Raw genomic sequence first — 26052 nt, forward strand, 5'->3', positions numbered from 1 at the left:
ATGGTGTGTAAAAAGGAATCTTTCCTTACAGTCAGTACCGTACGAATCGTGTCTTCTGTTCGTCGTCGAACGGGCGGCGTAAAATCGCGCACACTTGGGCGAAAGGAAAAAGCGAAAAATTGCGAGTTCCGGGCGTCCGTAGGAATGGAATGCGCGATCTTAGATCGCGATCCTCCTCCGTCGAGCCGTTAATTGTTCTATCGCGAGGAATGGTGTTACGACGTAACGTTAACGTAACGCGCTCGCCGGCCGAAACGCGCGAGAAAGTCGCCGCGGAGCGGTGTTTGTTCTTTCTTCTTGCTTTCTCTTTACACGCATTACGTAACGAGGAGTGGTTCCTTGGGTGTCACGGCCCTGTGGTCTATTTGTCGTCGAATTCCCGTCGTATACAATAAAATCATCGCCTCCGACTGCTGGCAGGTGTATAGAGGGCTGTCTCGCTCGATCGAGGAAAAAACTATATCTCTGAAACGATTAGAGATACAAATATCGAAGGGCATCGAACGATGTACAAAGTTCGATCCATATTTACGCATCGATGCATCTAAAAAATGCAACTGCATCCATTTCTTAAATCGAACTTTATAATTTTTATTGAGTTATTCTATTATTCAATTACGCACTCTTTGCTTCAAGGTCATCTAAAGGTTATAGTATACCAGATCGTTGAATTCGTCTTAGCACGAAGTAAAATACTATTACGTGAATAATATAGAATGTTACTTAAGTACATGAATTGACTTCTGTTTAACACTTTGACTGCCACGTTACCCATATATGAGTGACAGGATTTACCATTATGATACTAGAAAAATTAATTCTCAAGCTGAGACGTTGAGGGAAATAAGTTTGAATAAATATTTTACAAAAATAACTACTGAAACAAATGTTAGGTTATGTAGCTTCCAATGGTCTGAAATCAACATTTTACATTTGCAGAATATTATACGGTTTTGATCTGGCAGTGAACGTGTTAAACCAACATAATTCTGTCCGATTGAAAAATTGTCTATAAATATTATTGTCAAAACAACTATAGAAACGTGGTTTACGACATGGTAGCAATGTACAAACTGGCTCTGGAACAGAAATGAGTTACCCACATTATAAATACGGAAAATAAACATTTTTCTTATTGCATGATTCATCTTCTTACGACATCTTTTTGTATACATACTGCGTGTGCTTGCTTTTATCAATTCTCTCGTCTGCTTTCGTCCGATTTTATCGAGTTCGAGACAATGAGTGGAAGGGTTTTGAGAGGGTGATTCGTGGAAAGTTAACCGTGTTTGGAACAAGCTGCGTATAGCATTCGAACGTATAAACATCGGTAGGGTTAACGCCCGTCTTCGTCAGCCTACGATAGTGGTGTAATTGCATATAGACACAGTTAAAACCCGGAAATATCGATAAACAATTCGTTTCCGCGTACACACGCTGATGTTTGAACAACACCAAAGAATCCTACGTATGTTTGCTCGACGCACGCAAAAACGATCGTTTGGTTTCACCGCGAGTCACGTAATTCGCGCTCGATTCACGTCGACTAACCACGAATTCATTCATACGCGAATCACACTTAACCTCTCCAGGCACGATTTCATTAACATTTCATCCCTCCATGCTACCTCGAAAACTATCGAAGATCTACGAAAAGTTCTTAAATAAATCCTTTATAGTTTTTTATGGAAAATATTTTTAAATTAATTTTGTCACCTGTATTCTCAAAATTGTTGAAGTCTCTCTTCCGTTGCAGGGGACGCAGACGGTGTCGCTGTTCCTCTGCCTGGTTATCCTACTAGCGACGATCCAACACGGTGAGTATATTTCGTCAACGCGTTCCTACCTGGATGGAGTGAAATTTCGTCGTATCGAATCGGTATTAGAAACTCGAAACGGTCCTTGGTGACTCATACCACCGTCGACGACCAATTACGTCTTTGATTGCGTTTTACAATTTCCCGCGGTCGTCATTAACGATCGTTCATCATCGCGGACCGACGACCGAACCCGACCATTAGTCTATCGCAAGACTTTCAATTTACCTTGATGAAATAATCCTCAAATAAATTAACATCTAAATTGCTTGGCATTTCGACGATCGAATAGGACGACATTGAATCGAACGGAAAGGTATATCGATTTCTTCGATCGGATCTGAGATTCCCCACGAGTGTAATATAATACTTTTTTTAGGGGGGAGGGGGGAATTGTGTTGATGGTGCGACGTGCGGGTAAACGCAGGAAGGACGACACACATAAAGTTTATAAAATACTTTAATATATAAACACGTTAGATACAGCGTGGGAGGACTGTTTGCCCTTTGTACGTCCGAGCGTGGCTGACTACACGAACGAACTAACCCCGTACACGTAGTTAGGGGGCAGATCGGTTGATCTATTCCTTGCGGTAGGTGGCAGCAGTCATACATGCATCGCCCTAGACTATGTCAGTCGTAACAGATTGGAAGAAAAATAGAAAACCACGATTTTTGCATGGTTAAATATTACCGAAACATTAAAATCGAGCAACCCCAAATTTGATTATTTAGAAGAATATTCTCCGCGTGCAGTTCCAGACTTTCTTTCGCATGTTTCGCGCACATAACCTGTCTCCGTTCTTTTCCCTCGCATTTAACGATTGAAGCATACTGCGCAATCTCAATGTTTTCATGCCGAATGTGGAGTAATTACATTCAACCTTCCATCTAAACTTTATTACCGATCGAATTAGAACGATCTTCGCTCGAACTAATAGTGCAACGATAAACACAAACTGACTTAATATCTTAATTATACCGTGTTACAAATACTGATGAAATAATCATGAGGCGTTTGCATCGAATTATAATTTAGAAAATGATGTGGATAAGCGTTGAAAGAAAGTGTTGTACAATTCTTTTTCTTGAATATTTTTTTTTTGTATGGTTATAGAAAGTAGCAGGACAATTTTTTAGGTCTTGTTTAGTTTTTTTTGTGAAAGGCTGCTTCATTGTGTCTCTGAACAGTGCAACCAGATGCTTTGTGTTCGTGATTTATTTCTGTACCGTTCCAAACTCATTATCTCTGTTAGAAATTTATGATGTGACTCGTGAAATTCAAGAGCGAGGTTAATCGTGCATTACATTTATGGTTGTTTTCTGGGTCAGGAAGGAACGAAGAAGCGATCGAGGCAGAAGTAATTCTCACAATGGCCGCAACGAGCAAAACATTGTTTCTGTTATGCCGTGAACAGCGAGACGCTTATAGCATTTGTGAATTGGTAGTCTTAAAACGGAAGATGACTGGTGCTTGGAAGATAATGTTTTCTCTTCCAACTGCATAACCAGCCTCGAACCAAACACCGCCGGGGCCCATTTGGGAACAAATTTTAGCATATTACATGAATTATAAAGTATTACTTTTTTTTTTTTATTTGATACTGACATCCAATTAATTTGAAGTAATATTTTAAACATATAATGGAATTTTATGAAAAATAGTAAACCTCTTCTCGTTCGCCTACTCCCTCTCCTTCGTTTTGACAAAGCCATTGTATCATAGAAAACTAACCTAGAAAACTTGTTCGATCTTTTTAAAAATGTAGTTCGATGCTTTTCATTAAAACATTGACATTTTCAAATTGTTTACCCGCTAATAAACCTTCCTGCAAGGTTCGGTTTTATTATGTGCTAACAAAAATATTCATGCAATCAGGCTCTAGCACGATCAAGGAAATTTCGTTCCGTAAGCTAGTGTATCTATTTCATTCCTATGAATTGTTGATATTACTATGTTTGAAATTTCAAAAGTCCCCCCGATTGATAAATTTTCTTTGCTTTCTATTAAATTACAAACTTTATCCTCGTCAATTTCAGAATATCGGACGGCAGTTATTAGAACTTATGGTACGACCTAATAGTGTTCAGAGAGTGACGTGTTAAATAAATCTCCCTGTATATCGTTAAGACCAAAGTCGCTGTATGGCCCATTTACGCCGTGACCGAGTATCTCTGGTATCCCTCCAGCAATTTCTTCGAGCCAGTGCACGTGAGGACCTGCACACGCACGGATGCAGTTTCACTGGACATGGCGTGTGTACCTCGGCCAGTGAAACGTATGCACCTTCTCGGAGAAAACGGTCGCGGCAAAAACGGGCTCGCTCGCGGTGCAGTCGATCGCACGGGCGGGGGGAGGGGAGGGGAAGGGAGGGACGGTCGAAAGTAACATTGTCAGCGTAAAATGGCGCGCAATGTTTAAGGCGATCGTTCCCGCCAAGTTTCTATCGCTGCATCTCGTAATCGATACGGTAACCGTTTCCGGGATTTTTCACAGAAACGAAACGGCCGTAATTGACGCAACGATCGTACCGCGGTAAAAGGTGAGATCGTGATCTATGGGCGGTAGGGAACGCTAAGGGAAAAGATGGAATTCGTTTCCAAGCCGATCGTAAAATTCCTGGTGTCCTGCCAGGCGGCAACGAGCCGTCGATAAATACTTCGAGTCGTAAGAGATCGACGGGGGAGCCGATCTCGACGGGACGATACGCTCGAGTATCGACGGTTTTACGAACTAAACGGTCGTCTCGTTCGAAAGAGAAGAATTTCTGTTCGTGGCAGTTTATTTTAACGATATGTTTCATGTACCGGTTTGAGTACCCTATAATATAAAATACAAGCCATATAAATGATATACAGTTAACAAATAAAATTAAATTTTCTTTTTTTAATTTTCGGAATTTAAAAAATTATACTTGGTGGATTATTAGTGGTCGATAATGGCTTGCAAGATGTTTGGACTTTAAATGAATAGAATTGAGTTTGTTTTATCCAACAAGGTAGGAAATCCACTGTATCAACGTTAAAAGCGTTAATAACCGCGGGAACGTGCGAGGATGAAAGAAAATCGTGTCGACGTATTGTTCGCGAGGCTAAACCGCACTGCGAGTTGGACGCTGTAAGAATTCTAGGTTTGCGGGTAACAAGCGCGCCTCTTACCGATATTATCTCGAGTATTATGCACCGTGCTTAACTCCATTACCGTCGCGATACATGCGCGAAACTATTTCAAACGTGCGCGAGCGCGGTGAAAGAGAATCTCGATCGGGTTCTCTATGACCGATCTATGCCTAGACTGCAGTTTCTATGATACAGTGGTTTTCAACCTTTTCGAGCACACGCCAGTGGAGTAGCTAAATTTTGTTGGGGCGACGAATAATTTTGGGCCTCATTTTTATCAGGCTTTAGAAGGTCCGTCATTTTTCAAGGAAACCTTGATTTCATACTAAAAACCATATAGCAGCGGTAAAAAGATTAGATATGTCAAGGTCACGGTCATCGAAGCTACTTCATCTAGAACCACTAATTGCCCATTTTTATTGCATTTATGAATGTTTCATAATCGAGAAAACTTTTAATGGGCGATTCTAGAGGACAAAATAAGACGAAAATCAAGAATACCAATCTATTGATGGAGGCTTCGTTAAAAAGTTATTAACAATTAAATTCAAAAATTCAAAATCGTTTTGGAAAAATTATTTTCGGTTGCGAGGGTCAATTACAATCATTTTTGGTCATTACAATTACCCCCGAAATCGTACGCACTTTCGAGAAAAAAATTCGAGGTGTGAAATTTTTCGACGGAAGAAAAAAATTTCAAAACGTTTTGCAAAAATTATTTTCGGTTGCGGGGTTCAATTACAATCATTTTTGGTGAATAGATATACCCCCGAAATCTTACGCATTTTCGAGAAAAAAATTCGAAAAGGTGTGAAATTTTTCGACGGAAGAAAACAATTTCAAATCGTTTTGGAAAAATTATTTTCGATTGCGGGGTTCAATTACAATCATTTTTGGTGAATAGATGTACCCCCGAAATTCTATCCACTTTCAAGAAAAAAATTCGAGAAGGTGTGAAATTTTTCGACGGAAGAAAAAAAATTCAAATCTGTCTGGAAAAATTATTTTCGGTTGCGGGGTTCAATTACAATCATTTTTGGTGAATAGACATACCCCCGAAATCTTACGCATTTTCGAGAAAAAAATTCGAGAAGGTGTGAAATTTTTCGACGGAAGAAAACAATTTCAAGATTGTAATAACTTTTTAACGAAGCCTCAAACAACAAATTGGTATCCTTGATTTTCGTCTTATTTTAGCCTCTAGAATCTCACATTAAAATTTTTCCCAGGGATGGTCGAACATCCTGTATATTATATTCCGAACAGTTACGGCTAGATTTGCACGAATTATCGGTATGCACTAAATAGGAATGTGAGAAAGCACGCTCGAGATCAAGTGAAATTAATATGATTGATTAAATATGCCTCGTAGGAATGCCAAACGTGACTTGGGTCAGAAAGGGGAAACGGGAAAACGAATACCGCTAGGTGTGCCGTGGGAAAAAGGGAAGGGAGATTGGTAATTAGTGGGGGACAATTGGGCAGGTGTTACGAAGAGAAGTCGAAAGGGTTGGCGACACGAGACGTAAACACAACCGGGACTCTGGAAAAACACAGTGAATCGAAAAACTATTAAATTTGTGCTCTGCTAACTGTAAAAAGTTTCGTTTGTTTAAAGCAGAAACGTTAGCAGGAAAACAATTACTATTATATCAGAACTGATTACAAACTTTTATCAGTTTCGTTCGACTTTCGATAAAAACTGTTTCAGCTAATAGGACGAGTCAGATAAATTCAGGCGTTAGTTGCATATCGTTACCGTCGCCATCTCTATGCATTCCATGAAACCGTGTCACAATCTGCAACCGAGATGGCGAGTCCTCGATGCCACGCGGGTGGTCAGGGTCATGAGCGATCTTGTTAATTCCAGACTTGATTTTTGCATCGACTCCGGACGGCCTCGATTCGCTCGATCGGTGAAAGCACCTAGGGTAACTCCCTGATCGAAAGTACGCGTCGGTAGAGATCCGGGCAAGGTGGCCAGCGAGTCGGTTTGACAACTTGATGAACGTGCGAAAATGAAAGAGAAACCGACACACGCCGCGCGGCTGGCCTCGATGCTCGTTAATTGTTCAAACGTTTATACGATCGCGAATCGCGCGGAGTAAACACGCCTCGTCCCAAACGTCTGTAAACTCTGACGGTAAGAAAGATTTCGACTCTAAGTTGGTATCAATACATGTTCTTTGTCGTAAAATAACACGAATATATTTCACATGTTATTCGTATTCCGCGTATTACTCAAGCAAAAGATGCCACTAGTTGTCAGATATGTGTCAAGATAACGATTGATCATATAGATTCAAGCACCTGGTTGCTAGGCATTAACGAGAACATTGCTGGCGTGGAAATTCATGGAGTATCAGTTTCACGTCGAACAAACGAAAGTCCAAACGCGTCTCAATTTCTCTGCGACACGGTTTCTCTAACGGCCGTACGTCGCACCGATTCGAGAAAGATTAGAATTTACGATCCCGTACGTGTGATAAGATATAGTAAAAGTCGGATAAATGACCGGACTGATCTTTTTTTTTTGTACGTTGGGAAATCCTCATGGACACCATGACCGGACTCTTACCGGCTAAAACCCCATGGTGACCATCCTCAGGCGTCTGGCGAGGGACCGGGAACTCTAATGAGACATTACAGAGTCCCCCGCCACACGGTGCCTTTTTAGGCCCCTCCCGGTGGGAGGCACACCTCCCACCGCATTCCCACTCAACCGCAGGTCCCTGATCACCAGGATGCGGCCACCAGCCTTCTTAACCCTTTGCACTCCGAATTTTATTTAAAAATTGTTAAACACTAGTTGTGTAAATTATTCTAAACATCTTGAAATTGGAGAATATTTTGAGGCCAGGCCGGAATAAAACAAACAAATAAAAAAATATGAATAATTTGAAATGAACTCACGCGTCCCCGTATGCACCAGCTGAAGCAGCTTATCAGTTCGCATAACGAATTTATTTATGTGCGATGATAACGTTTTTTAGATGTTTTTGATGGCCGATTAATTTTCTTTTTTTCGTTTAATATGTACGTAATACATGTTTATGTCTGGGTTAGATCTGGGTTAGATAACCTGACCAAATAAGTAAATGTTAGTAATAAAATTGTCAATTTTATAAAATAAACCCATCTTTCTGATCCAATATTTTAACAGCGACACTTACTCTGTGATTGACGAGTATGCGCTCGATTTTCGCGACACGTAATAGGTGCGCTCTCTCAGAAGAGGGCGCCACAGCTAACTGGTTAATAGACAGAAGAGACAGTTATTTATATTCAAGGTATGTACATACATTTACAAGTGCAATTACTAAAAAAAAAAAAGAAATGTATAGTCAATGTACCAATGAAAGGGACACATAAGCCTGAAAGAGGCTTAGTTGTCGTTAATACAGAAGAGACAGGTGCCCCCAGGTGTCATGTTACGGGTCCTTAACCTTTTCGTTAGGGATTACGACTACAGTTCCCGTTCAGAAATCATTCGTAACGACCGTGTGACGTTGGAGGCCATTGCAAAGGTGTTGGCCGATTGGCGCCTCGACTACTGGAATCGTTAGTCGATCCAACCATGCCGACGGTGTTTCTCAATCGTAGGGACCCCAGTGGAAACTTTACACGTGTTATACGAGACCGTTATCGAGTGACCTGAAAGTAAAACGATCACCTTTCGATTTTCCAGGAAATGCCGAGCGAAAGATCGTGTGTTACTATACGAACTGGTCGATCTATCGACCGGGGACGGCAAAATTCTCCCCGCAAAACATTAATCCGTACTTGTGCACTCATTTGATCTACGCTTTCGGCGGGTTTACCAAGGACAATGCTTTGAAACCATTCGACAAGTATCAAGACATCGAAAAAGGTACAGACTGGAGAAAAAATTAATAGAATCATAGGTATATGGACACAGACGAGGTATACGAATAGACCATTCACCTCATGGACTTTCATGGTCCAAACTGACTGCCATACCGACCTGAAAATTCGAAGGTGATTTTAGCGCCCTCTTCTCATGGATGGCGGTCAATTAAGAAACTATTCACTGAATTAGTATTGATGGGCAGACAGCCACAGTGTGTGTGTGTAAATACATGTGAGTTCACTATGAAAGGGATTAAAAAACGCAATTTTCAAACGACCATAACTCCTAGAATAATGAACTTATCTAATTGAAATTTAGTCTGGAAGTAGAGCTCGTGGATACCTACAAAAAAGTACTGAACAACTTTTCCATAGTGCGTCAAACAAATTTATTAAAATTGGATGTAAGGTCTACTCGTATACTTCGTCCGTGATCCAGAATCAAAGTCGTCCGCTCGGGGTAAATCAGATTATTTCGAACGCGAGAGAAACGCGACGATTAATCACGCGTGATCTCGACAGGTGGTTATGCCAAATTTACCGGCCTAAAAACGTACAACAAAAACCTGAAGACCATGTTGGCCATCGGCGGTTGGAACGAAGGCTCCAGCAGGTTTTCACCGATGGTGGCCGACCAAGAGAGGAGGCGGGAATTCGTTAAGAATTCGATCAAGTTCCTTCGAAAGAATCATTTTGACGGCCTCGATCTCGACTGGGAGTACCCGGCCTTCAGGGACGGTGGAAAGCCTCGAGACAAAGACAATTATGCCAATCTGGTGCAGGTAAACTCGCTCCCCCTTATCATCTTGTACAGTTTAGTATAAATTACTTGAAAACCGTTCGTTGTATGAAATAATGTTTCGAACCAAAGTTGCAGATTATAAAATGGAGCATGTTCTACTACGATTAGCTTTTTCCCCCTATTTTTCTACTTTATCGAGATTATAGGGTCTGTAAAATACTTGTTTTATTAATTATTGTAACGACCGTCCTTGTAGGAACTCAGAGAGGAGTTCGATAGAGAGTCCTCGAAAACCGGAAGACCGAGACTGCTGCTGTCCCTGGCGATGCCAGCCGGTATCGAGTACGTCGACAAAGGCTACGACGTACCTAGATTAAACGAGTATCTGGACTTCATCAACCTCCTCTCGTACGATTATCACTCGTCCTACGAACCGGCTGTGAATCACCACTCCCCTCTATATCCCTTGGAAGAGGACAACGAGTATAACTACGACACCGAGTTGACGATCGTAAGAAGACAACGCGTCGAAACGTTCTGAGAGATTAAAATGATAGAGTTTGGCTCGGTAGTCATTTAACACATTGACTGTCACGTCATCCACACATGGGTGACACTATTTTTCACCAAGGAGTTAAAAAAATTGATTCTCAAGATTAGATGTAAAAGAAAATAAAGCTAGGTAGGGCCCTTGAATTTTAACGAGTCTGTGAAAATAAATTCCATGACAAATTCTTGGTATGCTGGTTTCCAATTGTCTGAAAACAAAATTTAATTTTCCTTTTAATTTGAGGGGTTTGGTCTGGCAGGCAACGTGTTAAACAATATAAAATTACAACGATAACTTTGGCAAAAATCATAGGGTAAGTAGAGGCCCCATAGGCAAGTATTTTAAGCATGGGAACCCGTGTCCGGAAATGCACCAGTAAAAAATTACGGCGATCTGGCAATTGTTGACTTTTTTTAGTTTATTGTTTCTTGACCATGATTTCATTAAATGTGTGGCGCTGCTTCACTGCGGGTAGAGGATCTCGTGAGAATTCGTAGGAGGACAGAAAAGGAAAGGAGGGGGCGCGTTTCGTCCGGGCCTGCCAGTGGACTCATCAGTAAGGCTTTCTAGCAGGCCCTGCCTTAGACGACTGGGATATTGGGAAGTCGTTCGAGGAATGTATATATAGCAACATAGGGGTCGGTCGAGCGCTTGTGAGAGCGCGACCCCTCTAGTGGCGAGCATGGGAGGCGTCGCCACAAATGTTTACGTTGTTCATCGTAAAATTTTCAATGTTTGTCATCTTTGTCACCTACACGACTGACCCACCTCAAAAGAAACAGTTTCCAGTACGATGGGTTTTCTATCCATCAGGCGCTAAAGACCGAAGTTAAAGATCGCCGTAATTTTTTACTGGTGCATTTCCGGACACGGGTTCCCATGTTTAAAATACTTGTCTATGGGGCCTCTACTTACCCTATGATTTTTGCCAAAGTTATCGTTTACACCCTGTATATCACTATCGCTCGTCTCCACCACGTTCAGATCGTTCTCTTAGAAGTATTTTCAAGTTATCGAACAACGCCTGCATCGGAGTTCACGGAGCGCTAAACTCGAGAACTTTGCAGGACTACACGATCGAGTATCTGTTGAAAAAGGGTGCCTCCCCGGAGAAGATCATTCTAGGCATTCCAACCTACGGACGGTCTTACACGCTTTTCAATCAGGACGCGACCGAATTGGGATCCCCGGCGGATGGGCCGGGAATCGAGGGCGACGCGACACGAGAAAAGGGTTATCTTGCTTATTACGAGGTCGGGTTTTCATTTAAATTTTCATTTCATTTTTTCTTCTTTTGTAATGGCCTATCTGACATTGTAACATATCATGCTACACGTTCGTGATAATAATGATAATTTAACTACTCAGATTTGCGAGAGCCTCGCAGCCACGGAGGACTGGGAAGTGATCCAGCCGAACCCGAAGGCGATGGGCCCTTACGCGTTCAAAGGCGACCAGTGGGTGGGCTACGACGACGAGGACATAGTGAAACTGAAAGCCAAATACGTGAACGAGAAGAACTTGGGCGGTATCATGTTCTGGACGATCGACAACGACGATTTCCGCGGCAAGTGCCACGATCGTCCGTATCCATTGATCGAAGCGGCCAAAGAGACTCTTTTGTCCGACAGCACGTAAGTTCGGCCATAAATCGTTGATCGAAACGAACAAGAATTTTTATAATAAATTTTACTAATTTTAACGCGTTGAGCAACTGTGTTCAAGCGGATAATAAATATGGCGGTCACGACGATTGAAAGTTCTAACGCACTCATTTGGAAATACAGGGTGTTCGGGCAACTCTGGGAGGTAATTTTAATGGAAGGTTCTGGAGGCCAAAATAAGACGAAAATGAAGAATGTCGATTTGTTGATCGAGGCTTCGTTAAAAAGTTATTGATGTTTAAAGTTCCGCCTGTAGATAGGCAACCTGCATACAGCTGCAAGTCTCATTCGAAAGAGGAAGGTCCAATGCAGCGCGCGCTGGTCAGTATTGGAATCGCACAACTCTTTTAATAACCTCCAAAGACCTCGATTCTATGGCTGTATTTTGTCAATTTTTTTCTCGACTTTCGACGTTGATATTAATAAATGTGAACACAATCTCGTTCGATACTGACCAGCGCGCGCTGCATTGGACCTTCCTCTATCGAATGAGACCTCATCCGACCCAAAAGCTGCTCAAATAAGGGCAAAATCTCTTATTTCGGAAACCCATATTTCGGGCCAAATTTTGTCGGTTTACAGCGCGCTGCATTACCCGTACCTACCCCCTTAACCCTTTGCACTCGGTGATTTTTCTTCGACCACCTACTACTAACTCAACGCACACTTTCTTACGAAATATATAGTAAATATCCAAGTAAACACATTTCTTTTTATATAATCACTTTAAAAAAATAATATCGTTGTGTTTCCTTGGAGTGTACATTCAAATTCTTTGCTGGATGACTTCAGAGGAGACAGCCGAGTGCAAAGGCTTAATTTTCGCCTTATTTTGGCTTCCAGACTCTCCCATTAAAATTCTTCCCAGAACATCCTGTTTAGTAAACTGTAAACTAGAACCATAGAAAGTATACCATAGAAACGACTTCAATTAAGTCTCTTTATCTTCCCACCGACAGGAATACGGTTCAAAAGTCAAAGACCTTGGACAATCGCAAGAAGACTCGCGTGTCAGGGGTCCAGAGCAACACCGTGGGAAGGAAACAAGGTACGAATAGAAGGAGCACCACTACCGCGGCATCCGCGACGAGGAAACGGGTCACCTCTTCACCGAGGCCCAAATTCCGGACGTTTGCGCGGCCCAAAGCCAGCGTCGAGGAGGAGGAGGAGAAGGAGGTCGACAGGAGGTCGTACGATCCGTCCTCGGACGAGGAGGAGGAGGAGGACGGTGGCAACGCGGTGAGAACCGCGGACAAGAGTAACAGATCGAGGGAAAAGAGCAAGAGTAGACCGAAGAGACCCAGTTCTGGTCGGAATCGTAGAAAGCAGAATCGCCACAAAGGGGGCGGCAACAACGACTCTGGTCAAGAATCTCTGAGCAACAAGCTGACCACTCCGGAACCACCGACTACACCTGATCCTGGAACTGGTAAATTTGGCTGGGAGATTAGGTTTATTAAATTCATAAGTCTACACGTATTCGATACTTTGATTAGACGTATTATACGTGATTTGATTGCTTCGGTTACCTGGTCGGTTCATCTATTCAATTTCTTATGTTTGTTCAGGTTTAAAATCTCGTTTGATTACTGTACGGTCACTATTTCTATATTTATAACTACTTATAATGATATTAATAGTACCCTCGTGTGGCTCACTTTGGTTTACAGTGTTAATATAGAAAGCTGTCTCAAACTATCCATCAGTTTCTATTAATTCAAAAGTACACGTGCGTAAGACTCAGCCAAAATTTACTGGAGCGAAAATACGCAAAGACTTATGAACCGATTCGATATATCAATCTTACCAACGTCGTTACATTTCCCTCTAATCGTCCATGTTTAAACAGACTTCAAGTGCGAAGATGAAGGATTCTTCTCGCATCCTCGAGACTGCAAGAAGTACTTTTGGTGTTTGGATGCTGGTCCAGGTGGTCTTGGCGTCGTGGCGCATCAGTTCACTTGTCCCTCGGGTAAGGAAACTGTAACCATCATTAAACCAAGATTTTATTAACTTACTTTTTGCAGATTACATCAACACTCGGTGTGTAGAAGACAAGTGTTAGAAAATTTTGCCTTTTGAAAGGGAACTATTAAGGCACTATTCCCATTTCTTTAACTATAGGACTCTATTTTAAGATATTACTAAATCTAGATCATATTAACTGTCCCGATAGTTATTTTAATTATTTCAAAACTAAGAACCTGCTGGGACTATAGAACAAAGGGTTCTTTTTCTTCTTCTTCTCCTTTGAACAGAGATTACTCATATTAAAATGGCGTCAGACAATATTCCTTAAAAGCATTCTAATAAACGCTTAAACAAGCTACTTTTATTATTGACTCATCCGTTTGTAGCATCTTCAGAATACACATAACCGTAAATATGAAATTATGATTGTACATAACACTGATACACATAAGAATAATTATCTAAATATACAAATGAAAGTGATCGTTTCTAAGAGTGCTTTACGATATGTTCGGGCAGGATTGGTGTTCAACAAGGCAGCCGATTCGTGCGACTATCCGCGCAACGTGGTCTGTCCGAAGTCGAAAACGACCACCGTTTCGACGACCAGGGCGCCTATAACGGCTGCCACCAGTCGTACAACGTATCTGTACAGCAGCACGCGTAAACCGACCACCGAGAAACCGGACAGCGAAGAGGAATACGAAGAGGAGTACGAGGACGATGACGAAATCGAAGAAGAAGATGAAGAAGAAGAAGAAGAAGTAAAGGAAGAACCCAAAGTGTCCTCTACTTTGAAACCACTTCTGTACAAAACGATCACTAGAAACAGGCCCACCACCACGACGACCACGACGACAACAGAGGCGCCATCTACGACTTCCAAGTCTGAGAAACACGACCCGGAAAAAGTGATCGGTAGCGAGGACGAGGAGGAGGACCCTAAGGTCATCAAGGAGTTAATAATGCTTATTAAGAAAGCTGGTGATTAATTCGGATATTTCTCTTATTTCTTTTTTAACGCTAGAAAGACTGAAACTTAGTATATACCTATATTGCCCAAAAGCAGTCAGAATGACTGCATTGTGAAAGAATAACTAATGTGTAAAGAAATTTGTTTAAAATTAATTTTTAATATTAGGTTTTAATATTATGAATTTAGCTTATTGAGAAACTGCAACTTATCAAGTATACGCCCAAATCGACAATTTATCATGTACTTGTATGTTATCATGTGTCGATAATCGAAAAAAAAATGAAAACTGTTATTTTAATACAGAACCGAACTGGTCATATAAGAAATTTACTCAATTCAATAATAAGAGTCATTTGATTAATTAAAATTTCCCAAGCAGTCAAAATGACTGCTTTTGGGCAATATAAATATAACACAAGTTCAACGGAAATGAAGGAGGGGGGAGGTAACTACAATTATTAATAAACGCATTTATATGTTGTACAAAAAGTCACAAAATTCTAAGAAATTGTGTCATTATATACATAATTGTTTTTCTAATTGAAATTAAAAAGCAGTCAAAATGACTTCCTTGGGCAATCTAGTGTTAAGCTATTACAACGGTAATGCATCGGTAGTGTAACTAAACAATTGTTTTTTTATTTATTTATCCAATTATTCGTTTCACAGGTGGTATAGAGGAATTGGAGAAGCAACTGTTTATCCAAAACAAGAGTCCCGACGAGACCAGCTCGGGTAACGAGCCAGTTACTCCAGCCACGATAAGTCGTACCCTGTACGAACGCGTGCTGAACCGTCAGGCTGGAAAAAGCGTCAGCAGACAACGCACATCTACGAATAAAAATCGCGCGAACGGACCAGGCGGAGCGCAGTTCGAAGGTCTGGACGAAGTTCCGGAAGTGAAGACTCTGAGACGAACGTACAAGCCTCAATACGTTACCATCGAGAGACCCAAGTACGTCGAATCAGGGCTTCGATTCTTACGTGAAAAATTTCCTAGAAAAAAGAAAGTACTAATGTTTCCGTTTCGAACAGATCCTCCACGAAAGAACCACCGGTCGAAGACGAGGAGCTCAACCAAGAGGAAGACCTCGACGACGATACAGCGGATGTGGCTTCCTCCGAAGAACAGTCCATCAGCAATCCCTTCCTAACCAGTTCCACGCAAAGAGCTACTCCTAATTACATTAACATCAGACGTGCTCGGCCATCGAGTACGACGTCGAGGTGAGTAAAACGTTGGAAATTTAGCAGATAAGGAATGTTCTCAAGTAACTGTAACAGAGTACCGTTTAGAAACGAGAACGACGTGGACGAGAAGGACGAAGACACGAAGGAACAATCGGCGTCTGTTCGTTCTCGACGTCCTAACATCTCGTCAAAGTAAGCGTTCGGAGCAATGGCGGGCATATACTTAGAGAACACGCGAATAATTATATTTTCATCGTCTCTGTAGACAAAATTTTTGTAATTCGGTTTACCTAATTTCTTATTTATTGATCAGACTCTCAAGAATATTTATTCGAAAGAGGGCACGGGGACAGTCAGAGTCGGGGGGTAGCTATAATAAATTTTGAAAAAAAGAAGGCGATCGAAGACTATGAACTATGACCCGCTGTTTAGTACATGTTCGCCACCGTATATAAAGTACGAACATGAGAAGTATTATCAAATTAACACTCACGGAGATATTGTCTGGTTTTCAGGAGTACCGAGAGCAACTCCTCGGAGGAATCAAAGTCCAGCGAGGAGAGCTCGCCAACTACCAAATCTAGGTCCTTACCTCTGATTTTACTAGATCCTGTACGTATTTTCGTCCTGATCAACTGACCAACTAAACAATTCCACAGGTACATCAACATTCAGAGATTCAGAAGCACGACTCCGAAGTCTCCAGAGGTCGTCTCTGAGACGATCTCCGCCAGTCAAGAACCGATCACGGAATCAGTTTCGAGCGAAGCGCCAAAAATCGACGCAAAGACGGAAGCAGCAACGACAACGACAACGTCGACGACGACAACAACGACGACGACGACGACGATGACGCCGTCGACGACGACCACCTTTGCCTCGAGCACCGTTTCCACGACGTCGAACGACATCGTCCGCGAACCGGAAATGGAAGAACCGGTCTCGAGCACGACAACAGAGACCGTGAAACTGGTCGAGGATTCGGCGACGGAAATCCTGTTGACCACGGCGCCGGCGAGCCTGTCGACGTTGTTGACGCCGAACGCGAAAATCGGCGCCGCGACGGTGTCGCATCCGCGTCCGTTCGGCTTCAGTCGACGTAACCGACCGGCGGACACCGCGACCACTCCGCTGCCAGCGTCCAACGATCAGACGAGGCCCAAGGTGAGTATATCGTCGCGAAACCACACGCGCTCGTCCTTTTTGGTAGGACGTGGTCGGTTAAGGCCGCGACAAGAGCCGATCGCCGAGCACGACCGAGAACGGCCGAGCGACGCCGCCGAGGAATCCTCACAAGCGCCCGGACGAACGAGACAACGGGGATCCAGCAGGTACACGCCTTCCACCTACAAAACGAAAACCGAGGAAACGGTCAACTCCGTGGTCAGAGAACGGACCAGAGTCACGGAGGCTGCCAGAACCACGGAGAGCGCGTCGGAGTCTCCCAGACGGAGGTTCCGACGACCGAGCGCCAGAGCCACAGGCGAACATCCGAAGGCGAACGAGCTCGAGGACAGTCCCATCGTCAGGATCACTCAGAGCTACCCGAGGAGAAGCCTGCCGTCGAGATCGAGGAGCGCGACCGTGGACGAGGACGAGGCCGAGAAAGAGAAAATCACCAACATAAAGGTGTTCAAAAAACCGACCACTGTGAACCGGGACGTATACGCTAGGACCAAGTACACGAGGAAACGGAACAACGCGGAGGAGCAGAGCAAAGAAACGGAGGACGCGGTCTCGTCCACCGCGCCGTATTCTTCCACCGTTGTCTCGACGACGGTTTCCGCGCAACCAACGGAAGCGGAGAGTCCTCCGAACGATCCTATCACCGAGGAACCTTACGCGAATTCTGTCGACGAGCTGGACAGCGCTCCAGATTCGACGACCACGGAATCGAGCGTCGAGACGAACACCGTGGAGCCGATTCGAACCACGGAGTCCATCATGGAGAACGAGGTGGTCACCGTGACCCCGGACGATCGACCACGCGCTGACGAGGAGCATGCTGGAGTGTTCACCACGACCAACAAGAACGTCGTGGTCGAAGACTTCGATCCAGACGTTATCAGAATCGTGTTCCCCACGAACGTAACCGATCAAACCACTCAGGGCAGTCGAAACGCCACGGTTCCTAGGAGACGGAAGGTTCTGCTGAGGAAACGACCAGTTGCGTCCAGCACCGTCGCGTCGCAGGAAGAGGAGGAGAACAGGTCGCTTCATCGAAGAAGGAAGGTGGTCAGGCGTCTACGTCCAGTTCAAAACACCACTACGGCAACGGAGGTTTCTTCCACCGAGCAGGACCAAGTGGTGCTGAGATTCGGGTACACGGTACCTAACGAAGACATCGAGGAGGAATCGGTCACGAAGATGGACGTATCGACGGAAGCTTTCGACACGTCCACGGCGGAGACTTCGAGAACGATAGATTACACACTGGTCAGCGACTTCGCGTCCACTTTCGAAACGACGACCGTGACGCCGATCGACGACGAGGTCACGACGGCCTCGACGATGATCGATAACTTCACCACCGCCGCGACGGAGCTCGAGATCGAAGAACCGGTCACCGAGACCGCCGCAACGGAATCGACCGCGTCGAGTTTCTCGACGGAATTCGACGAGACGTCGGAGCCGAGCAGCCAACCAGACGCTTCGAGTACGCCTTCGATAGCCACGCAAACCACTCGCAGGCTCGAGCCGTACAACAGAACGTACTATTTGGACTCCAGATACGTGAGGAAGAAGTTTGTACGCAGACGACCCGTGGAGAACGTTAACAACGCCATCTCGAGGAACTTCGCGCGTCCATCGTCGACAACCGAGAGGAGCAACACGGATGGCGCGTCGAAACGCAGAAAGAGCCTGTTCGTCCGTCGTAGGCCAGTGACCTCGACGACCGCCAGGATGACACAGTCGACGGAGAACGTCGTGGACGAGACAACGCTCGGGGATGAGAAAGAGTTGAGACTGGAGGAGCACCTCGACTCGAACGACGCGACTCTGAGGATCCATCGTGGGAACGACGAGGACGTGTTCGCTGTCGATCTGTCGGCGAAGAGGGAACCGGAGGAGTTCTGGAGTCGGTACGTTACCCCGCCATCGACGTTCAATGCCACCGAGGACGAGGCCATTTCCACCGGGAGCGAGGAAACGTACAGATCAACGCTGGCCAGCAACCGGAAGCCGGAGTATCGCCCTAGGTACAGGGTGCCGAACTCTTTGAGGAAAACGGTGAGCACGGAGGGCGGTTACGATCTGGACTCGTCGCTGAAGGAATCCGAGGAGGCGAGCGACTCGACGCCCAGGCAGCAACAAAACTTCCGTCAGCCGAGGACGCGTTACCAGTATCGGGACGAGGAGGTACCGGACGCCACGCAATCGCCCAGCTTCGACTCGTCGACCCACGTTAGGTCGCGGTTCTACGCGAGACGTCCAGTGTCCAGCACCACGGAGCTCTCCGTCACGGAGACTCTGATCCCGGCGAAGAAGTTCGACTACGTGGCAGACGCTCACAGAAGACAGCAATCGTTGCGGACCACACCGCGCGGACCCTCGGATGAGGACACGACCACCCTGAGGAGCTTGGGGGATGAACGACAGGAGGTCCAGAACCTGGTGGACACGGATTACGTGACCACGCCGCCCCCGAAACCGTTGGTCACGAGATTGGTGACCTCCGTCGAGGAGTCCGCGACCACGGAACGGCAGAAAATTCTGATAAAGACCAAGTACTCTTCGTTGACGTCGACCACGAGGATCCCGTTGCAGACCACCGCCCCCTCGGTCCCCGACACCTTGGAGAAGTCCAAGGACACCTCCGGCGAGACGAACGAGGACGAGACGGCGAACGAGATCCGTCAGAGCAACGTCGAGAGGTCCACGTTGCCCATAGAAAGCGAGTTCCTACACCGGGCGACCGGTTGGCTCACCACCGAGTCCCACGAATCGTCCACGATCGAGATCGAGTCTGTGTTCAGCAACTTGATCGGCGCCAGAGACTCCGGCCAGTGAATCATTCGCGAGTTATATCGTTCACGCCGTCATCGATAATGTACATAGACCATCTTCCTTATCATGCATCATCCGAACTATTACACGAGAAGAACAGGTAGAAGAGAGACACAATTCTTCTGCTTCTTCTTCCCTTCTCCGATTCGTCGCGGACTCGAGACCGTCGGGAATCGATCGAACGGGAAACGAGCAAGCGAGCAACCGAGGATCGGTACTTCGATAGAGATAACGGGAACGAGGATCTCGTTGAACGGAGGACCGTCACTAAGCGTGCCGCCTTCTTCTGATTTTCAGGTCGCCAACTCGGAAGCTATTAGACTACCGACCCTCAAGGAACTCATTGGTTATCGGACGAACGATCGCGCCGTCAGCCCGTCGCCCGTGTACTTGAGCTTGCTCGACAAACGCGCGAATCTCGTTCTCGAGGAAGACGCGGCTCCGGGTGAATCGGTACCGAGCCTGGCCAAAGTCTCCGGAGACTTCGAGAACCGGCCAGCGAGCGTCAGAGAACCCTGGACTCTGGAAGAGATCGATCAAAGTAGGAAAGGAAGCGACGCGGTAGAGGCGCCTTTGGCCTCTGGAGGAAACGAATTGGATTTGTTGGACGGCAGAGCGAGCGCGTATTACGTCGAGGACAATATCGCCGACAACGAAGACGATGGTCCGACCAAGAACAAGAAGAGGATAGATCGCCAAGATTCGTCCACCACTACGCCCAGACCGACCACTATGCGCGGTCCTCCGCTGGCCACTCTGTTTCAAAGTCAAATTCCGCGTGGCTTTTACGTGACCAGAAGCGAAACTGACCCGGTCGATACACGAAAAACAGGGAACTCAACGACCGAGCCGTCTACCTTACCGACAGCGGTACCTACTTTATCTATGGGAGAAGTAACAGACGCCATTGTTATCATGGTATCGACTTCACCAAGTAACACCGAAAAACAGTCTACTGTTTCTGCCAGCATAAACAGTACGATCAACGATGAGAAGAGTTCCACAGCAGCTATCGAAGGCCAAACGATGCGCGTAATCGGAGACAGAGTCGGAAGCACGACTCCTTCGATCAACCGGGAAGAAACGGAGACGGAAACAAATTTGGCGAAAACAGAAGCATCGCCGAACAGCAAGACTACGATAGTGCCTTTTAGTTCGTTAACCAGCTCGATACCGGCTGAAACCGATTTGTCCACTTTCTTGCATTCCAATGAACCCGTAACTAGAGAACTCTTGTTAGATAATTCCCCAATGATGACTACCGATTCTTCTCAATCAACGGACGTTACAAGATCGGATATTTCTGAACAGAATAAAGTTTCTCAATCTAGCGATTCACTGTCTGATTCCACTTCTGAAACCTTGTACACACCTTCGATGACTCGAATCGCGATAGATCACACGTTAGAATCAACGACAGAAACGGAATTAAATACGCAGAAGGATTCCGGCGCAAGTTCGGAAGAGACTTCCACGACGAACGAGATCACCGACGTAACAACGCAGAGTGTTCAAGATGGCGGAAACTTTACGATGGATAGCCAAGACTCGATCACAACGCCATCTACAGTCGCTGTTACAGAGACTACGGTGATTTCTCGGACGAACCGTCGTCGGCAAAAGATCAAATTCGACTCGGTTTCCGAATTTGGTCGCAGAGCGAATCGTAATCGCGACAGACAATCGGTCGATAATCAAGGAAATTCGTCGAACGAGACCAGAGGGCAGCAACAGTCTGGACGTCCCGTGCCCGCTTACAGGAGACGCCAACGCAGACCCAGTACTGCTCTGAACGATCTTCGCGATCAGAAAAACCGAAAAGTGGCCAAGACCGTCGAGACGAAAGCGAATAACTCTGCGAAGAATTCGAACGATCAAGAAACTTCGAATGAAGGAGAGACAGACAACGGAAAGAAGCTCGTGCCAAACGCGATTGAGACAAAAGTCCACGGAGAGCAACTTCCTGAGGTCAGTTTAGACTTAAACTTCCTACATTCGAAACTCGACGGCATAGAAAAAATCAAAACAAACAAAAGCATAACAATTCCTTAGAACATACGCTAACATAAGCGCTATCGCTCTCCTTCTTCTTACGCCTAAACTAAACAAAACGGGAGCCGTCGAAGCACCGTCAAAACAAAACTGACCTCTCTGTCGCTGGCTAATTTACCGTTTGAATCGGAGAAAAAAAAAAAACGACGAAGCCGAGCTTCGACGAGTTTCTCTATCTACGCATACGTAACAAAAGCGCGAGCCCCGATCGCCTTTCTTTCCGTGCCTAACGAAACAAGAAGCTGATTCGATCCTTTCTTCGACAACGATTAACGAAAAGAGAATTGTATAACTGGAAGGAAGAACAGTATCGAAAGTGGATCGTTGTACGGAGGAAACTCGACGGACACCTGTCTCGCCGCCATGCCTGCCTATCTTCATCTGCCGCCTGATGTTTCTGTACTCAGATCAATTAACACAACTTTTCCTCTTCCAAGAGACGCGTGTCGCACGTTCTCGCGCGTCTGCGCTACGCTTATCATCTGGTTCATCTTACAATATATCTTAACCCTTTGTGCTCGGCCGACTGTTCGCGTTAAGCCGTATTCTCACGTGTTCGACGCGCGTTGCAGGACCGGGGGTGTATTGTAGTACAGTAATGCACGATTAACTTTTACTAAAATACATACATAAAATTTTCCAAGTACTTAATGCAACATTTGTCATAATCATCGAAATTTGTGACCACTATCTAGACTCATTTTTCTTAATATCTCATCGTAAGAATGAATTACTTTAATCTCTTTTTTTATACGAAGAACAAGTGGAAATATTGCTTTATGCTTCCGAGGGATATAATTCAACTAGCTTATTTTTCCTTTTCATAAAATTACCAATAATTTGACATAGATCTATTATGGAAATTATATTTCTTGGAAGTTTCGAGGGCAAAGGGTTAATGCTTAGTCGCAAGATTCGGCGATTTAACACGAGAATGAAGTACAACTATTTATGTAATTCGCTTGTCGTCGAATTTGACTTCTCTCCTCTACTCTTGTACATCGTTTTAGTGCTTTATTATCTCGAACGAATATTTTAAGTAACACGGCTGACAGCTCAATCGGTATAAGTTTATCCGTAAGTTAAAAGAAAAAGAAACGCCGTTAGTTTTGTCACACTCGATAAGGTATACATGATACGTTACTCTGATCGTTCGTTAGAAAGCGCCATCTATGACGAACTAAATTAACGGTTCAATTTCGAATTTAAATATATTCGAAGTTATAATGTTAAACGCGACTTCTGTTAGATCAATTTTATTTGTCAAATAACTCCGAAATCATGTAATATTTAGTTAACCAAATGAACGCTTTCTGTCTATTTCATTACTTGTTTAAAACCATACTGTCAGCTTATATTGTTCGCTTATACCAATTGACCGCCAACTGACACTGTCATTGTTAAATAAGCAAATTGTACTTACTGCCCCGGCGTGTTGACACGAAATACAATCTGCGTGTGCTCCGCGAACAGGTGAATTCCTCTAAGTCTACGGTAATGACTACTCGAACACCAGGAAGCCCACTGTCGACCAGGTTGCGGAAACCGACTACACCCTCTTCGACATCGTCGCAAAACAAGCCTTCGAACACACTCGCGAACAATCGAAAGAATCGCCCGACCGATGGAAGCGAAAAACTCGGTAAGTAAAAGCACGAGAACGAAAAACGCACGATATCATTCGACCCGGTTCGCGTTAACTACTGCAGAGGCATGTGTCTCGAGCAATGATGGTATTGGACGCGACGAGTTACTTGCGCATGCGCAGCTCGCCAACTCAGAGAATTGGTCCAATCCGATTGGAGCACTTTTACGCCTGCGATAAAAGCTCGTCTAACACTAGTCTCGAGACACGCTGCAAAAAATTAAAAATATTAGTATTATTATATTAGACTTATTGGATCTTACAGATAAAACCGAAAAGCAATGACAAATTTTACCGATCACAAACAAATAAACTTGGCTCCGTAAAATAGTAAAACTATGCTTCGTTGGCGAATAAAAAAATTCTGTTTAAATTCAATAATTTAAGAATATTTTGGAATATATTGCTGCCAATTCTAAAATATGTGCCAACTAACTAAATATTGATAGAATAAACGATACGATTACTGTCCTTTTAACCAAAAATAAATTCATGTGTTCGTTTTCCCCTCTCCTAATCAACTAATCATTTCATACAAAATTAATGACAGCAATAATTTAGTACTTACGATATAGATAATGTTATATGAATGCATGTAATATCGTTTCAGATGCCACGAACAACACACCGGAGTTGCCGAAATCCGAAAAGGATATCGATCAAAGTAGTCGGGCGCAAGAGATCGCGGTAACCTTGGCGGAGCCACCGACTCCACCACAGTCAGCGACCACCGGTACACTCAACTTGATAAATACTACACCATCAGACTTCTTAATCTACTTAACTAAATGATCACGTCACATAGCTCACGATTGCTCATGGATCACCTGGGACATAACCTCTCATCGCGTTGCAATCTACGAACTTATATATCATGCCATACACTTTCCCGGTAAAGCCAATCGAGACGATAGAAAATATCTTTCTTATTCGCCGATGTCTTTTCCTGTACGCGCGAGCATCACGAAACCTTTGACAAAACTGAGGTTGTCATTAAAAACTAATCGCATTTCTCTTCCTTCAAAGAGGTACATCGCTGTTGGGGGCTCTGTTGGAAGCTAACTAATCGTTTCGACGGCTGTTCCTCGTCGATTTCACCATTAGTTGTTCACCCGTTTACGCTAATTATCTGTGTCTTTACCCTACATTTTTCTTCTATAATTTCAACCATTTGTTCTTCGCTTTACTACTTCACCATCGTGCCCTTTCAGCCGTCTCTATAAACGCGCGACGCAACTACTAATGCAAAACCATAACTTCTACGCACATCGATTTACTCTCACTTTCTCTTTTGTCTGCATCCTTGCGTTAGCAGGCACCTTTCGTACTTCACGCTGGATACTATCACGTATGTGCCTAAATGCATTCTCTGTGTTACTCCACTGTCGGTGTTAACGCGGCTACTTCTAATCATTTCGCTACGAGAGACAGAATAATTAATCGGGTTACACGATCAGGTCGACCGTCGTTAAGGAACGCCCTAAGGCGCAGGATAAGCACTACGCTAGCACCTAGAACAGACGCGACACAGAGTAGGACGACTACCGTCCGTTTCGCGCCGGTTCCCAGAGATCGACAGAGGCCGAAGACGAAGGATAAACCGCAACAGAACGTGACGACGAGACCCAGACGACCGCAGGTTATCGACTACGATTATTACGAGGACGAGGAGGAGCCTGTGGTCGGGAAGTCCACCTACAACGGGAAACTCTTCCTTACGAGCAAAGGTACCATTCGGTGCCTCGATCAGGGCAATTTCCCACACCCGTACTCGTGCAAAAAGTTCATTACCTGCGCAAAAATGGTGAACGGTCAAGTGGTCGGGGCGGAATACACCTGTCCTGATAAATTGTCGTACGATCCAGTCGGAGGTATTTGCAACTGGTCCGCTGGTCTTGGCTGCAAAGAGTAATAAAAATATTAAAAATGTTCACTGTTCTCTGAAATACACACCGGGATCGAACTGCGATTACGTTTCGAGAGTCGCGTGAAAGTGTCAAACGTCTAACGGAAAGGAACAAATATAAATAAAGAAAACGATTTCCGTAGCTCGTAAGATCGACGATTATTCGCGGCAACGTACGGGAACCATCAAGATTTAAATGTTTATCACCGCAAGTAGCCATAATCGATAGAAACGAGAAATGGTGATATTATCGTTAAAACGTTTCTTCGTGTAAATATTATAGCGTTATTGTATATAAGTAGGGTTAGCTTACGCTATCTCGTGGCGTACCGACGACATTTAACTTATGCGTTTTAGTGCACCGTAACGCCGAGAAGGGCGCTTTAATCGAACCTCTATTTTTCTATAAGGTCCATGTACTTTTTTCGAGCCTCTAAGATCGATCGACGTGCCGTTCGATTGAGCGATTTACATCGCGAATGTATATGTAACGACGAAAGATTTTTTTTATTCGGAATAAAAGCATCGTTTAACCACACT

The 26052-nt window shown here is 44.5% G+C and overlaps 1 protein-coding gene across 1 annotated transcript; it reads left to right on the forward strand.

Annotated features, from left to right (window-relative positions):
- LOC122397425 (serine-rich adhesin for platelets) lies at positions 1-26044 on the forward strand. The gene is made up of 19 exons (XM_043396578.1): positions 1-30; positions 1757-1817; positions 8626-8808; positions 9330-9589; positions 9806-10060; positions 11167-11352; positions 11468-11733; positions 12723-13192; positions 13613-13735; positions 14254-14718; positions 15380-15665; positions 15746-15937; positions 16007-16093; positions 16417-16485; positions 16561-19908; positions 20005-21877; positions 23435-23603; positions 24217-24339; positions 25064-26044. The coding sequence occupies exons 1-19, from the start codon at positions 1-3 to the stop codon at positions 25516-25518; spliced, it is 8901 nt and encodes a 2966-aa protein (XP_043252513.1). The 3' UTR covers positions 25519-26044.
- The last annotated feature ends 8 nt before the right edge of the window (positions 26045-26052 follow it).

This window comes from Colletes gigas, unplaced genomic scaffold (assembly GCF_013123115.1).
Source record: "Colletes gigas isolate AHSC1104 unplaced genomic scaffold, ASM1312311v1 Colletes_gigas_Sc00009, whole genome shotgun sequence".
NCBI classification, from domain to species: domain Eukaryota; kingdom Metazoa; phylum Arthropoda; class Insecta; order Hymenoptera; family Colletidae; genus Colletes; species Colletes gigas.

Bases quoted from the DNA above. Each gene is read 5' to 3' on its own strand.
- LOC122397425 (XM_043396578.1), top strand. From the start codon at position 1: ATGGTGTGTAAAAAGGAATCTTTCCTTACA. The intron at 1,818-8,625 runs GTGAGTATATTT...TCGATTTTCCAG, and splicing joins ACTAGCGACGATCCAACACG to GAAATGCCGAGCGAAAGATC. The intron at 16,094-16,416 runs GTAAGCGTTCGG...TCTGGTTTTCAG, and splicing joins CGTCCTAACATCTCGTCAAA to GAGTACCGAGAGCAACTCCT.